At 57.0% G+C, this 13,710-nt stretch overlaps 1 protein-coding gene across 4 annotated transcripts in view; it reads right to left on the bottom strand.

The window, feature by feature from the left end:
- GAS2L1 (growth arrest specific 2 like 1) overlaps window positions 1-10,288 on the bottom strand; it is a 35,855-nt gene extending 25,567 nt beyond the window's left edge. Inside the window, exons 1-3 of one of the 4 annotated variants that reach the window (XM_084648991.1) lie at window positions 9,878-10,288; window positions 9,164-9,289; window positions 8,133-8,807 (exon numbers count right to left, since the gene is read on the bottom strand). In XM_084648991.1, coding sequence (XP_084505117.1) covers window positions 8,133-8,783 — 651 coding nt within the window. In that variant the 5' untranslated portion in view covers window positions 8,784-8,807; window positions 9,164-9,289; window positions 9,878-10,288. The remainder of the gene's footprint in view (window positions 1-8,132; window positions 8,808-9,163; window positions 9,290-9,877) is intronic. The other 3 variants (XM_084648992.1, XM_084648990.1, XM_084648989.1) reach the window with 3 other exon arrangements.
- Between the last annotated feature and the right edge of the window lie 3,422 nt (window positions 10,289-13,710).

Below are 13,710 nucleotides of genomic sequence, written 5' to 3' on the forward strand. Positions count from 1 at the left end.
AACAGTGTGGTCACATCTCCTCTGGGAACACAGACGGGCAGGGACGCATTGAAACCCCATTCGGTCACCGTAGGCACAACCCTGCAGCCAGCCGTACTCTGATCGCTCCTGCTAGCCTGGGGGTGGATCACTCCCTCCCAGACCCCTACCCTGGGCTGGGGGTGCAGTCACATCATCGCACAGCAAACACCCCTTTAGACCTCCCGCCCCCCGCCCCTGTGAAAGAAGTCAGCCAATGAGTGGCCACCGCAGCAGAAGTCCCCAGTGTGCTCCAAGGTCACCCCCCACCCCAGCAAGCTGGAGACTTAACGCGGAATGGGGGCAGGGAAAGGGTTTACATTAAAAAGGTCTTTGAGATTAGGGAGTCAGGGGAGGTCAGGTTCCCCCTCCTGCTCACCAAGGCTCTGATTAAATGATGTCTCAGTAATCCGGACACACACACACCCTCCTCCTCGGGGCTTCAGGGCTCACCAACAGCAAATGGAAATGGACACACGAGCAGACTCTCAGCTCGTGCTGTCTGCTGGGGGCACCGCTGCTCCAATCACGCTGCCAGCCCTGGGTCTCCCGTCTCCTCCAACGTCCCTTTCCCTCATTCCGAGCCCCTCCTCTACTTCTCCCTCCCTAGCCCCCTGCCCCCCACCTCCCTCCAGGCTGTATCAGACCCAAAGCCAGTGCTGGAATGCAGCTGCCAGGCTCTGGGCTCCCAGCCCGAGGGGAGCTCCCCAGCACAGCCATCCCCTTCATAAGCAGAGCTGGGATGCCTGCTCGAGCTGCTGGGGCTCAGTCCAGCCTCCGGAGTGCTCACGGCCTAGCGCCCACCGCAAAGGGCTCAAGGGAGAGAGCAGAGGCCTCAGCGATCTCTCACCATGGCCACCTCAGTGCCCTCGCCCCTCTCTGTGCACTGCCAGTCTGCTCTCTTGCACTGACACTTGGGAAACTGCCCCATCTCTCTTGTGGGGCAGCAGCGCAGAGCTGGACTTCCCCAGCTGCAGTGCACTCCACGATCATGGGGCCTGGGGACAGCCAAGGCTGCTGGGTGTCCCTGGGGCAATACCCTGTGTTGCTGCTGCCCCCTCACCATTTTCCTGTACCCCCGCTAGCCGTGCCCTCCTTGGAGCTGACCCAACCCCACCAAGTCCGGAACGGATCTTGTGCGTCAGTCCTCCAGAAGCCAGGCCAAGAGCAGCCCAGATGCCTCCTTAGCTCAGTGGAAGCCCCCTTGGAGCAGTGGAACACGGGGCCCCATGGGCATGACCCAAACAGCACACTCCAGCCCAGGGACCTTGCATCGCCAGTGGCCCACTGTGGCTGGCTGGTGGGCACAGCGGGACAGTCTGTGTAGGGCCTCAGAACCCCATGCAGGCCTAGCACGGCTGTGCCGACCATGCTCCTGGATCTCCAGTTGCCCCATCACCAAGACTCTCGTACGAACTTGCTGTTGGAGCAGCTGCAAGCTCCTACCGCACACAGCTGCCGGGTCCTGAGCCAGCAGCCACTGGCTGGTAGAAAGGCTATAATCTCACCCTGCCCTTTAGAGAAGGAAAACATCTTAAATTGGTGCGGAGACAAGAAGTGGGGAAGTCTTGAAGCGAACACCGAAATAGATGGGAAAGCAGAGCCCTACCGCCAGGCGTGGAGTAAATAAATTGAGGCCCTCACTAGACGACCAGAGTTTGCTGCCCTTTCCTGCTCCTGAAGGCCAAGATCGCCTCATCTGCCTCACGAGGTTCCTCTCCATGCCTATTGGCAGGGAAGCTGCAAATATGGTGCCCAGACTAGACACAGCGCCCTCTCCTGCTAGAGAAAGCTTCTTTCCCACCAGGCCTCAGGGCACCCCCACTTAGCAACGCCAGGCGCTCCCCCTTGGCAGCAGGTTCCTATGCCTACTGCCTGCTGCAGGATGGCCCTTCGTGGGGAGTAGGGGAGGAAGACTGCCAGCCAGCATTGAGCTCCACAGGGTCGCTTGCAGGGCCAGAAGAAAAGCCTGCCACCACCTGTGGGTGGCCGTCGCATCACCATAGAGCCAGGAGGCTGATGACTGTCTCGTCATCGGGGCAGAGCCTCATGGTCCCGTTACCCAGCCCCCAGGTGGATTCCAAGAGGCAGCAGATCTAGCCTGGGCAATGGGAAGCCAGTGTCCCGTTCCCTAAACACTGCGCTTCTGCTCCCCACGGCAGAGAGGCGCAGCCCTCCTGCACTCGCTGCACGCCTGGCAAAAGCGGCACACACACACCAGTGGCAACAGCGTCTGTGGGCGGCCAGCACGAGGCCGCAGCACGCACAATGCCATTACACCCCCAACACCGCTAGCCACCAGCCTCTGCCGCAGCCCAGCTGCGATTAGCCCTGCCAGCCATCCCCCCGCAAGGCCGGAAGTTGCTAGAGGGACATCAGCACAAACGCACAACCCACCATTACAACTATAAAACACTTGACAAGGAGCAACTCCGGTCGCTTGGCTGGCTGCTCCCCAACCCTGCAGCGAATGAAATCGGGTGGGGAATCAACAGGATCCATGGTGCTTTCGGCTGGGAACAGGAGGCAGGACCCAGCAGCTCGATCTGCAGCCAGACAGATTTTCTCCCAGTCCTCAGGTTGAAAGCATGTTGCTCTGTATCCCTCCGTCCTTTCATACTAGCCACATGACCAGCACCCACCCTCACTGGAAGGAACCCCGCCGGCCTATGCTGCAAGGCCCAATTCTGCAGTGATTCCCCACTCCCAGGCAACAGGCCGGACAGGATCAGTGTGTCTCTCCTAACTCCAGGCAGCTTCATTACACCAGCAGAGAGCAGAGCTGAGGGAGGAAACAGCAGCTGGGACATGGTTTCCTTAAACCCAGTATTACATGGCCCAGCCCAGGCCTCAGAGGAAGGATGGTCCAGTGGTTAGGCTGCTATCCTGAGATTTGGGAGACCAGGGCTCAATTCCCTGACCTGGCACAGATTCCCTGTGTGACTTGGAGGGCATCTCTCTCTCTGGGCCTACGTTTCCCCTCTGTACTCTGGAGAGAACAGCCCTGTCCTACAGGGGGGTGTAGGGATAAATCCATTATAGATTGTGAAGTGCTTGATACAGTGGTGATGGGGGCCAGAGAAGAACCATAGATACACCCCACACCCGGCAAACATGCCCTGCAGCAGCTGGCATCCATTTAAGCCCCTAGCACCCAGAATGCACCGCATCCCACCGAAGCCTTATCAGCGCCCAAGAATACACTAAGCAAAGTCACTGCCAACAAAGAGAGGAGCTGGAGGTTCCCGGGTTATGGCTGGGCAGGCAGAGAGCGGTGATCACTACAACTAACGGGCTAGGAGGTATGCACATCCTATCACAGCTGCTGCTGGCCCTGCCGCGAGGACGGGTGTCTCATCCACCCACTGTGTCTGGGCTTTGACTGCAAGCTCTGCCGAGCAGGGGCTGTCATGTAGGATAAGTCAAGGGGGCCCAGCAGAGTTGCTACTATAAGGACAGGACTCCATGCCCAACACCCTGGGTACAGGCCCAGCAGCAAGGGCTGACCCCTCTAGGGTCAGATGAACAGTTCCATCCCTGCTTCATCTCTAGGGGAGTGCATGGCGCAACCCCAGGGATGGAGCTCTAAGGTCCCACCCCTGCCCTCACTTGCTTCTGCAAATCTCTCAGCAGAGAATCCAGGGCGGAAAGCTCACAAGAGAGCAGGCTTGCACCCACCACGCCCTCCTGCTTGCAGCCTGGCTGGGAAAACCCTGGCAAACTGCTTCCCTGTTGCATTTCTGCTTCTGACCAGAATCAGGAAGTACCCAGCCTCACGTGGGAGCAGTGGCATTTGGCAGCTGTTAGATTCTCGAGTGGAGACTGCTTGGATTCAAGGACAGCTCCTCTTAGCCCCCAGCCCAGGAGCCGCCAGATGGCTGAGGACATCAGTGTTCCACTCCTGGCTCTAACACCAACTCAACCTTTCACCATGCTCAGGCCTTGCCCCGTGCCTCAGTTTCCCCACTGAGTCGGGAGGGTTGATTGCTGTCTCTGCAGATGTCAAGTGCCGAGGCCGAGCCCCGCGCAGGCCCAGGAGCGGGCTAGCGGAGCAGGGCGCAGGGGTGGCACTTGGAGAGCAGCATTAACAAGCTCTGGTTGTGCCGCAAGCATTCACTCCCCAGTGAGTGAGACTCCCCATCCCGGGCCATGCCAGGTGAGAGCATCACAAAACCCCACTGCCTGCCCCGACCTCGCCGCTCTTCCTGTCCATGCCCCAGCTCCTTCCAAGCACCAGTCGGGCCAGGTGGCTGCACTGCTGCGGACGAAACCTTGGGCTGGGATTCGACTGTCCCAGAACTGCCAGCAGTCCCGGGAAACTGCAACTGCCATAGCTACCCTCATCAGCTGGCCCTCCCGCCCCATCCCACAATGCAGTGCGCTCTGGTTAGAAACAGCCCCAAAGCCCCCTGTTCCCAGCAGCACTGCTAAGCACTATGGGATAGATGCCTTGGGAGCCCCAGATTAAGGAATTTTGGGGCCGAGTAATATGGAAATTGGGGGGCCCCTCACCTTTCATAAACTAGATAGCAAAGCACTCACCACATATATCCCTGCCCACAGACCCCAGAATGCCCCCCTCCCCACCCCACACACAGGCCCCCAAATGCCCCTCCCACTCCACATGTATCCCCCTACAACCCTCCCCTAACTCCCACATATCCCTGCAGCCCTGACATACACCCCACTCACCGCAGTCCCCAACATCTCCCATTACTCACCCCACTGCTCCCACCATCCCCACCACCCTTCAACATTCCCCAGCCCCCTGATCCTCCCTAACTCATGCCCCCAAAGGGTCCACTCACCCCACAGCCCACCAACAACTCAGCCCCAACCCCCAGGACCTGCCTGGACCTTCACCAGCAAAGCGCCCGCCCCCATCTCAGTGCTTAGCTGCTGTCCCAGGCTAGAGTGGCTGGTCCCCATGCAGCCGCCCAGCAACTGTGTGTACCCCCATCGCTCCCTGCACTCACATGGCCCAGTGCTGCTCGGGTTTGATCCACAACAGACGAGGGGCCAGGCCACTCTGAGTCAGTGGCGTTATGAGCTGGCGTACGGGTCGCAGTGCCGCTCAGTTCTGGGCTCTCTCCCCTGGGGTGCGGGCCCCGGGCCAACACACCAAGTGCACATGGGTTAATGTGGGCCAGCCTGGAATGCCCAGGCCCACATCGGAACAGTGCTGTCAGGACAGAGGGCCCCTCACACTACAGAGCAACACAGAAGGCCTTAAACCAGGTGGAACCGGCCCCCCTAGGATTCCTCCTACACAGGGACTTCCCCAGGGCAATCAAGGCTCAGCACCAGCCCAACTTCCAGCCCTCAGGTAGGGGTCAGCCCTGAGGAGCAATTCACTGAGAATCAGGCTCAGCCCCCCAGGTGTGACACACAGACCCACTGCAAGGGGGAGAGAAACCAGGGTTTCCCTAGGCTGACTCCCCTGCACCAGCAGCTTCCTCACTTAGTAGCGCCTCTCCCACAAGCAGGCCCCAGAAGTCTGCAGGCTGCTCTCTCTGCCTACAACCCCTGCACAGCCACTCCCTGGTTTGCTTTGTGAAATGGGCGTGGCGCACCTTGGGAAGAACCGGCATTTCTGCATGTTTCCCCTTGAGAAGCTATAAAGCAAACTCCAGGTCTAAAAATAAAGCCAGTGATTTATCCAAGGGCTTAATTTCAGCCTGTGTACTTTGGGAGAGAGAGACTGCTTCGGCAACCACAGGGCCAGCTCTGAAAGCAGAATTCAGGACCTGCAGCTCCCGGGGCTGGGAGATACTTAGAGATCTCCGTTTGTCATATTCCCTCGGCCCCTGGCTTCAGCAGAACCCCACCAGCCCCTGCTTTCCACCCTGGCCCGACACTAGGCTTCGAACAAAGTCCAGACTGGGAGAAGAGCTGTTTTCTCTAGATGGGAAAATTTGTGATGAAGCTGCAGCTGAGCAGAGAGAGACCCTTGTCGTTGGATTCATCTCCCAGGGCGGCCCTAGGCCTCCATTAGAGATGGGCACTGGCCGCACAGCTCTGACCCACAGCCTGGCTTTGCCAGAGCTTGCTGGGATGTCAGGATGTTCCCATCAGTGGGTGCCAGGAGTCCCTTTTGAGAACTAATAAATAAAGCAAGCAGCAAGATCAAAATCCTCACAGATAGAAAAGGTACCAAGGGAACCAGACGGGTGATTACACAAGTTAGATTTTCCTCTAAGGGGAATCACGTCCCTCACCCACACGGACAACTTTCCGGGAGGTATTTGGCTTTGCTATTGGACCACTTTGCCCTTTCAACTGAGCATACCCCGGGGTGGCATGTTAACAGCTTTAGAGCCTGCAGCCCTTGTCACTGACTAGAATGAGACTTACCCGCCCCAGGGGCGGAGAGGTGGCAAGAAGAGGAAATAGTACTGGCTCCCTATAGGAGCCCATACTCCAGCATGGTTGGCCCTCTTTGCTACATTTGACTCAGCAGTGAAATAGTTAGAGACGCTGCAGTCAACTTAAAATGTGGCCCAAAATGGCAATCCTGAAAAAAGCTTTTATAAAAGCCCAGAGACCAACAGAAATGCTGCCCAACTCAACACACGCTCCAGTGGAAAATGCTGCCTTTGTTCCACAAGCCAGCCCTGCTGCCCCAGGCACCCAAACCCAGCAGCAAGACGAACTGGCAAGCCAAAGAGCCACCTGCACTGATGTCCAGCCAGCGTCTGAGAGAGGGGAAGAAAGCAAACAGACCACAAATAGAAAAGGAGGACTTGTGGCACCTTAGAGACTAACCAATTTATTTGAGCATGAGCTTTCGTGAGCTACAGCTCAGAATGCATCTGAGGAAGTGAGCTGCAGCTCCGGAAAGCTCATGCTCAAATAAATTGGTTAGTCTCTAAGGTGCCACACGTCCTCCTGTTCTTTTTGCGAATACCGACTAACCCGGCTGCTGCTCTGAGACCACAAATAGCTTTCACTCATCTAAGACATCATTAGAGACAGGAGTTTGCTTTCAATGCATTTTTAAGGTGGCACTGCCCCTTTAAGGATGCTGACACTTTGCCATCAGGTTTCAGAGTTAATGCCACAGGGAGATGGATGGGAGAAATTCACTGCAGAGCGGTTTCTCAGCCAGCACTGCTTTGGAGCCCATGCAGAATGACTGCTTCCCAGACATAAGGGGTTAACAACTTAATTTTTAAAGACAGTGGAAGTTTAAAGCCTGCCAGAACCATTGGTGTGGCCAGAGACTCACCGGTTTGGTGCATCCCCACACGCCAGCTCAGTCCGACACCCACCCCCGCAGACCGGGTGGTGGCGCACTTCCCCGATGCCCCACTCGGCTGCAAGCACGGCTCACGCTTGGCCTGGCACACCCATCCCTGGGACGGGAAGGCTCCGTCAGTGCCACGGACTACCCCATCCTCTCTGCCCAGCGGGCCAGTCACAACGGGGGTTTGTTAGGATGCAGACAACTCCTGTCCTCCCCATTCCCATGGGTCACCACAGTGCCATCAGAGGGGCAACTTCTCACCAATAACCTGGGGCCAATTCCATCTGCCCATTGGAGGTGGAAGGCCCCACGCTCCCCCATCACCAAAGCCTCCAAGCTACACAGCACTCCCGTCTCCATATTTGAAGAGATCTCTGTTCGAAGTCTTCCCCTGTGCTATCCGAGGTCTGCCTGCCATGATCCCCCTCAGTTATAACTTAGATAATTTTTTCACTTCAAGGTCCAAGAGACACAGACATGGTTTTCATCTCGAGGCCAAAAGACCAAAACCATCAAGACACTTGATCATGGCCTTGAATAGGCCAAGAGACTACTTAATACACCACGTGATAGTCCCCTTCCCACCCAGCACATCTTTGTGGGTGGGACTGGGGACCAGATGGGAGAATGAACCAGGCCTACAGATGCTCTAAGCAAGGAGAGTAGAAATAAATTGGGGTGGGAGGAAATGTAACCACTGGTGGGTGGAGAGAACCAATGCCTTCCAGTTACCTCCCCCACATACAACGCTGAAGTGGCTTAGATCACTAGGAGAGCCACATTGGGTAATGGTGGGAGGAGAGGGTCTCATGTTGCTTGTAAGTTACCTGGGGGCACACAATACCAACAAAATGGAACAGTCTCTCACCAGCTCATCCAGGTTCTTGAGGTCACACAAGGAGATTCTCTGCGGCCTGCTAGGGTAGACAGGTGACTCAGGGCCCAGGTCTCGGTTATCCTCCTGGGTTTCCAGCCCCCCATAGGCTATCTGATCCCTCATTTCCTCCTCAATCTCCTGCTCCATCTGGATCAGCATGGGGGCCAGCATCCCAAACTTGGAGCCCCTCCTGGCGACCTCCAGAAGGCACAGGACGAAGTTCTTCTCATTCTTCTTCAGCACCAGGTCATTGGTTTCGAACATCAGCACGTCCTGGATGCCCAGGTCCTGCCGGCACCACTGGATGAAATTGGAGATGTTGTCCCTGGCGATGAAGGAGCCAGGCACCACATTCTTGGCCTGGTAGACAACCTCATTCTGGGGCACCCTCATGTGGGCGGCAGCTTCTGGGTGCTGCTGCTGGTACTCCAGAGCAATGCGGTTGACGTTGTTGGCATGTTGGCAGAGATCACACCCGGTCTCCAGGGTCTCCATGAAATTCTCCACCTGGACATCCCAGCCATAGAGGATGTTGAGCCACTCAGCTAGGTCCTCCTTCATGGCATAGAGATACTCCTCACTGGACCGGAAAGGCCGGATGCTCTTGGAAGCTGCAGACTGGATGTTGCTCAGCTCAGCCATCTTGCATCCCGTCCCTGGGCGTCACTTCAGCGAGAAGATGACACACATTAGAGACAGAGAAAAGCAGAGAAATTACCACTCCTTCCTCACCTCTCCAGTGAGCTGGAAGCTATGCCCAGCTCCTCCTATGTAGCAGACAAGTCCAACAACGGGAACAGATTGCATCATCGGGATCCAGATGCCAGCTATTGCGTGGAAGTAGCATGGTCCCATGGGCAGGGCTGGTGTCACTTTGGGCAAGTTCCTTCCCTTCCCCTCTGTGCCTCAGTTTCCCAAATCTGTAAATTGGGGGCTGTGAGGCACACCCCACATGCATGAAGTGCTTTGAGGTCTTGGGACCTGATTTCCAGGAGTATTCAGCAACCCTGAATCCCACTTACTTCATCTGAAATTGCAAGTCCTCAGCACCTCTGCAAACAGGGCCCATCACCCAGTATCTTTAGCTCAGGTGACACTCTGAAGCTTTCGTCTCATGGCCCCTTCCCTCTGCTCTGCCCTCATTCCTCCTGTTGGGTCGGGGAGACCATGCAGGTCAGCAGACTCTGGGAATATTTCCAGCCCTTGGTCATCAGTTATTTTTTAACTAAGGGAACAAGGAGCCGGTGAGCTGGTCACCAGCCATTGAATAGAGGGGAGACACCCCTGTGGCCAGGCCTGGCCTGCCCTGAGTGAGGAAGTGGCAGGAGCCAGTTGGGTTTCAGGACCGTATTCACCGGCTCCTTTCAGGTGCCTAACAAGCCGCTCTGGGCTGCAGCCCTTGTGCAAGGGTGACTCACAGCCGGCCTTCGCCAGCCGCCAGCCGAGCTGCGGCCCATATTCAGAGCTCGGAGCGCTTGGGCCTAGGGGGCTCGAGGCGCTTTTCCGAGAGGGGGAAGGAGGGGTGCTGCATCCTGGCCAAGCACGAGGACGGGCCTTAGGGAAGGGCCATGCAAGATACACCCGGCAGCTGCAGCGGAGCCCTTTGCGAAGCATGGAGCTCGGAGCGGGCTGCCGAGCTCCTTCTCCAGCCAGACCGAGAGGCAGCCGCTGCAGCTGCCCAGCTCCCCGGCGCAGGGCAGGGCCCAGGGAAGGGGAGAGAGGTGGGCGCTGCTTACCTGAGTCACCATCCTCCCTGCCCCTCTCCCCCGCCGGCGCCGGCCGCTAGCGATCGTCCGAGCAGCCGGGGCAGAGGGAGCTCGGCCGGGGGGCGGCGGGGCAGAGCCGCGCAGCCCCGGGGAGCCGGGGCTCGCCGGAGGGAGACTCACCCTCGTCCTCGCCGGAGCCTCCGCCGCCAACGCCTCGACGAGGTTCAATCTGCCAGGGCTGAGCCTCGCCCGGGAGCAGCCCGGCTCCGGGGGCGCCCGGAGTTTCCCGGGGCCGGTTCGCGTCCGTCCCCGGGCGGGCAGTTCGGCGGCGCCCGCTCGCTGTGGAAACTCCCCGCCGCCCTCAGCTCGCCGCCGGCTCCAGCCGCCAGAGGCCGGGGCACAAAGGCGGCGGGCCGCCCACTTGGCTCCGGAGCCGGCCCAGGCGGGGCTGCGCCCGCTGTTAAAGCGGCAGCGGCGCGTTCCTCCCGGGCGCGACTGGCCAGGCGCCGCTTTGTGCCGGGGAGGAAATCGGGGGATTTTCAGCCAGTCCCGGGATGGGCGCGGGGCAGCGACCCGTGCTGGGCAATGGCCGGAAGCCGGGTTAAATCCCTTCTGTGGCTCTCAGTGGCGAGGGCGCAACGCCCTGCCTGCAGAACCGGGCTAGTGGCGGCCCCGATCCTGCCAACTGCTCCGCGCCAATGGACCCTCTGTGCCTACGGCTAGTCTGGGGGATCGGCACCGTGCCACGACCTGGGGACTTTGCTACGGCCCCTTGAGACCTGCAGAGGAAAAGCCATAGATGCAGCAGACTGGGAGGCAGGAGACTTGGGGTCTATTTTCAGATCTGCTGTGGAGTCGCTAGGTGGCCTTGTGCCTCAGTTTCCCTAACCCTAACCCTGGGCAAAATGATAGGTGGCTTTGTAACACGCTCTAGGGTCTACCGCTGAAAGGTGCCACTGAAGTGCTGAGTGTTATTAGAGACATAACTATTAGCACAATATATTCTAACAGTGATCCCTGGCTTGCACCAAGGACCTGAACCCAGCTGCTTTGCGCAGTTGCAGAACTGGCATTTGCAAGATCTAGTTTCTCTTCCAATTTAAAAAAGAAAAACAAGCAAAACACTTCTCCCTGGAATCTCAGTGTCAAGAAGGCATCTCGGGTTTGTTAAGGATGGCCAAGCTAGGCATCAGTTTTGAGCTAGGAGCCTGCCATGAGGTTTCACCTCAGCTGGGCTCTTAGGAACAGGTCTCCCACCCTGAGGTTGCAAAGGTTGGTTCTGGACATGAAGAGGCTGTGTCTTTAAGATATTAAATGATCTAATTCTTCCTGCCTGTGACACAGCCGTTCACCATTATTTGTCAGCCACTGAGTCATGATCTCATTGTCAAGTTTAAATATTTAATCGACTGGCAACTGCACAAAGAACTCTACAGCAGTTTGCAAGTAAGAGCCGATGTTTGAAAACAAGACTCAGTTGGGAGCTTTTGTAAAGAGGAGAAAAGCTGCGTTCTTGAAGGGAAGGTGACTTTCTGTAACTGGAGGTTCTTTGAGATGTGTGTGCCCTATCTGGATTCCAAACGCGGGTGCGCATACATGCCTTGCGCCGGAGCTGATCACAGTCGCGTCCGTTGATCCACATGTGCATTGGGTGTCGACCGCATGGCATGTCCAAAGCTTTAAGAGGCTACACATGTCAGTGCCGCTCCCTCTTACCTGGAAGCAAGGGAACACACAGCAGAGAGATGGAGGGCAGGATTGGAATCCAGGCAGGGACCGCACATCTCGAAGAACCTCCAGTTACAGTAACTAACTTTCTCTTCTTCTTCAAGTGCTGGTCCCTCGGTGGGTTCCAAACATGGGAGAGTAGCGAGCAGTGGTCAGTGAGGAAGTGGGCGGGAGGGCTCTGTAGGATAGTGTGTGACCGACTGCTGCATCCATATCAGTGGCAGGGGTGATGGCGTAATGGGCAGAAAAGGTGTGGATGGAGGTCCAGGTGGCTGCCCTACAAATGTCATGCCACGGGACAGCCACGAGGAAGGCCAGCATAGAGCGGACTGTGACCCCCAGAGGCAGGAGACACAGGAAAGCGCACAGCAGTTGTCAATACACCAGCTGATCCATTGAGAGAGTCACTGTGAAGAGAGTGCGTGACCCTGGCAGCATTCAGCAATGGTGATGAAGAGTTGAAGAGATACACAGAAGGGGTGGGCACGCTGAAGGTAATAGGCCTTAGGGTAAAAGGTTTAGGGTGGAAGGTTGGGAGGTGCACACTCTGGTTAAGTTTCAGAGTAACAGCTGTGTTAGTCTGTATTCGCAAAAAGAAAAGGAGGACTTGTGGCACCTTAGAGACTAACCAATTTATTTGAGCATAAGCTTTCGTGAGCTACAGCTCACTTCATCGGATGCATACATAAATTCCACTCTGGTTAAGGTGGAATGGTCAGGCCACTTTGGGGAGAAATTTGGGATGGAGGCGTAGGGAGATCTTGTCCTCATGGAAGATAGTGAAAGGCGGATCCGCCATCATGGGCACCAGTTCACTAAGGCATCGTCCAGAGGTGACAGCCACCAGAAAGATCACCTTCATGGAAAGATGAGTGAGAGAGCAGAGGGTGGTGGTTCAAAGAGCGGCAAGGATGAGATTAAGGAGTTCCAGACCATGGGGAAGGTGTTGAAAAGGCCACAAAGGAAGCAGGAGGTAGCAGGGTGGGTGAAGACGGAAAACCCATCCACAGGGCGAAGGAAGGCACTAAGAAGGCACCATGTGGATGCAGAGGAGTGGGCAAGGCCTGATCGGCAGAGAGAGAGAGCGCAGATAATCGAGGATGATGGGAATGGGGGCAGAGTGCAGGGGGTGTTGGTGGCGCTGTACCCAGATGGTAGAATGGCGCCATTTGGCTCAGTAACATGCCTGAGTAGATGGGTACCGGCTCTGGGTAAGGATGTTGCGGACAGGAGAGGAGCATACATTGTCTATGCATGAGCCCCATCCAAACCCCAGGTTTTGAGATGGATTGGGGTGTTGCAGCTGGCTCTTTGCATGTGTAAAGAGATGTGGGAGGTCCGGGAGATGGATCGGAGGGCGAGTGGAGAGAAGCAGGAGATCCGGGTACCCGTACTGGCGAGGCCAGGCAGGGGCAATGAGGAGAAGAGTTGTGTGGTCATGCTGCACCTTGCGCAAGACATGGGGAAGCAGGGGAATGGATGTGGCCTAGCAGAGGCTGGTGGTCCAGGATAGGAGGAAGGCATCACCCCAGGAGCCCTGGCTGAGGCCTCCCCGGAACAAAAGAGGGAAAGCTAGTGATTCTCTGGGGTGGCAAAGAGGTCCCAACGCTGTGTGCCCCAGAGACGGAAGAGGGACAGAGAGTGGGGCTGTGAAGTTCCCACTTGTGTTGGCATGGAAAGAGCGGCACAGCATATCCGCCAGGGAGCTGCTGGTGCCCAAAAGGTGAACAGTCTGTAGTGTGCGTTGTGTGAGAGGCACCAGTTCCAGAGGAGGATGGTCTATGCACAAAGAGAGAGGGATCGAGCTCTGCCTTGTTTGTTTATGATGACCACCGTCATGTTGTCGGATAGCAGATGGATGTGGTGAGAGTGGAGAAAGGGCAGAAAAGTTTGGCAAGCAAGGCAGATGGCCTGCAGCTCCAGGATGTTGAAATGCATCCACACTTCCCTGGGTGACCAGAGGCCTTGAGCTGCGTGGCTGTCCAGATGAGCACCCCAGCTGACAAGGGAGGCGTCTGTCGTGAGGTGGTGTGAGGCATCAGGGGTGTGAAAGGGATGCCAGCCAGGACTGTGGACGGGTTGCACCACCCGGTGAGAGGTGAGGACCGATGGGGGGATGAGAACCAGCTTGCTGA

The sequence above is a fragment of the Lepidochelys olivacea genome, assembly GCF_965140295.1.
Source record: "Lepidochelys olivacea isolate rLepOli2 genome assembly, chromosome: 15".
In the NCBI taxonomy this organism is placed as follows: domain Eukaryota; kingdom Metazoa; phylum Chordata; order Testudines; family Cheloniidae; genus Lepidochelys; species Lepidochelys olivacea.